Consider the following 1,700-nt stretch of genomic DNA (forward strand, 5'->3'; position numbering starts at 1 on the left):
TTTTTTTTTATTTTATTATTATTTTTTTTTCCACTAGCACCAATTCACAGAGTGTTTCCCTATTTCCTAAGAGTTTCTGGGAACAGCGGTCATACCATATTGGCCTTAGTTCAGCACCAATTTTATTCTGCAGAATTCTCAGTTTAAAATAGTCTGGAACAGTGGTGCTTAACCTTTCAGCCCCGCAGGGTAAATGAGTGTTGCGGGGCTGGTCTTTGAGCCAGGTCCAGTCCATGGATCCAATCTGGCACATGCAGCCAGGGCACAATTCAGCATGTGGGGAGCCAACCCAGCTTGGCTCCATCCATCTGATGACCTGTCCAGCATGCAGTCCTGCCTACCAGATCAGACCCCAGCTCTGGGGACAGATAAAGCTCATGGCCTGGCTCTGCGCACACAGCGATGTCATCTGGCCTACAGGTGTTGGAAATTTGGCAACCTTTCTGCAAAACTTCAGGACCTGTGGGGAGCTCCATGGGCCAGATGACATGGCTTTGCTGGCCAGAGATTGAGCACCACTAATCCAGATGGACAAAGAGTTTACCGCTTCAATTCAGTTTACAGTCCAAAGCTAGATTTGAATCCAGGTTGATTTAACATCTCTCCCTATAACACATTTATTACCTTTTTCCTTTCTGCAGCATTTACAAAGCACTATGGAGATGTTGTTTTCCTTGTTGATTCTTCTGTGCACATGGAATCTTCCACCTTTGAGCAAGTAAAACAGTTCACCTACCACATTGTTGAGCAGCTAGACATTGGGATGGATAAATTCAGGATTGGCCTGGTCCAATATGGCACAGAAAGCCAGGCAGAGTTTTTTCTGAACACCTATGAAAACAAGGAAGATGTGCTTAACCATATTCAGAAGTATGTTGCTGTCAGGGGGGGCCCTTTACAGACAGGAAGTGCCCTGAAGTTTCTACATGAAGCTTTTTTCACAGAAGATGCTGGAAGCCGGTTTAGCCAAGGCACTCCTCAGTTTGCAGTAGTCATCACATCTGCTAAATCAGAAGATGAAGTGCTGGAAAGTGCCCTGAAGCTGAAAGAGATGGGAGTGAAGGTCATCTCAATTGGCATCCTAAATTCTGACAGGCAAGAAATGGGGGTGATTGCCACCTCCCCCTGGGTTTACCAGGTAGATGAAGGTGACAGCATCAGTCAGCTGCATCAGGACATTATTAACATTTTGGAGCCACCAGTTCAGCAACACCATGAGATTATGAAGATGCCAGAAGGTACAGTATGTCACCAGAGTGATAGCATCAGCTTGAACCAGGTCATATATGGGAGAGCTCTATAGTTTATCCATGACTGGGGTAGAATGTAGATGGCTGAATTTAGGGCTTGTGAAAGGCTCCAGAGTGACAGCATGTATATCCATACAGCAGTGTGGATGTGATATCAGTATACTTAAAGAAGCTAATACTTATCTACATTGGTTTTATGAAATGAAATTCTGCCCTCACTTGAATTGTTGAGTTCCTGTTATTGGTTCAGTGAAATTGCTTGTTGTAAGACAAAATTTTCATGCAAATATTTTCTATTTAATGTGAATTACTTTTGTTTCTAGAAAGCTGCTATAGCAGGGGTTTCCAATGTTTTTAAACAAGTGTACCCTTTCTGTCTCAAAGTTTCAGCTCATGTACTCCTTGATATTTTTTTTTCTTGTTTTTAAGGGGCCGGGGGGGGGGGGGGGG

The 1,700-nt window shown here is 43.8% G+C and overlaps 1 protein-coding gene across 1 annotated transcript in view; it reads left to right on the forward strand.

Moving 5' to 3' along the window:
- The window catches only part of LOC109291740 (collagen alpha-6(VI) chain-like), a 128,914-nt gene that overhangs the window by 27,202 nt on the left and 100,012 nt on the right, over positions 1 to 1,700 (forward strand). Inside the window, exon 4 of the mRNA XM_019508834.1 lies at positions 642 to 1,238. Within this exon, the coding sequence (XP_019364379.1) occupies positions 642 to 1,238 (597 nt within the window). The remainder of the gene's footprint in view (positions 1 to 641; positions 1,239 to 1,700) is intronic.

Source organism: Gavialis gangeticus, unplaced genomic scaffold (assembly GCF_001723915.1).
Source record: "Gavialis gangeticus isolate Ggan-Ray unplaced genomic scaffold, GavGan_comp1, whole genome shotgun sequence".
Classification (NCBI taxonomy): domain Eukaryota; kingdom Metazoa; phylum Chordata; order Crocodylia; family Gavialidae; genus Gavialis; species Gavialis gangeticus.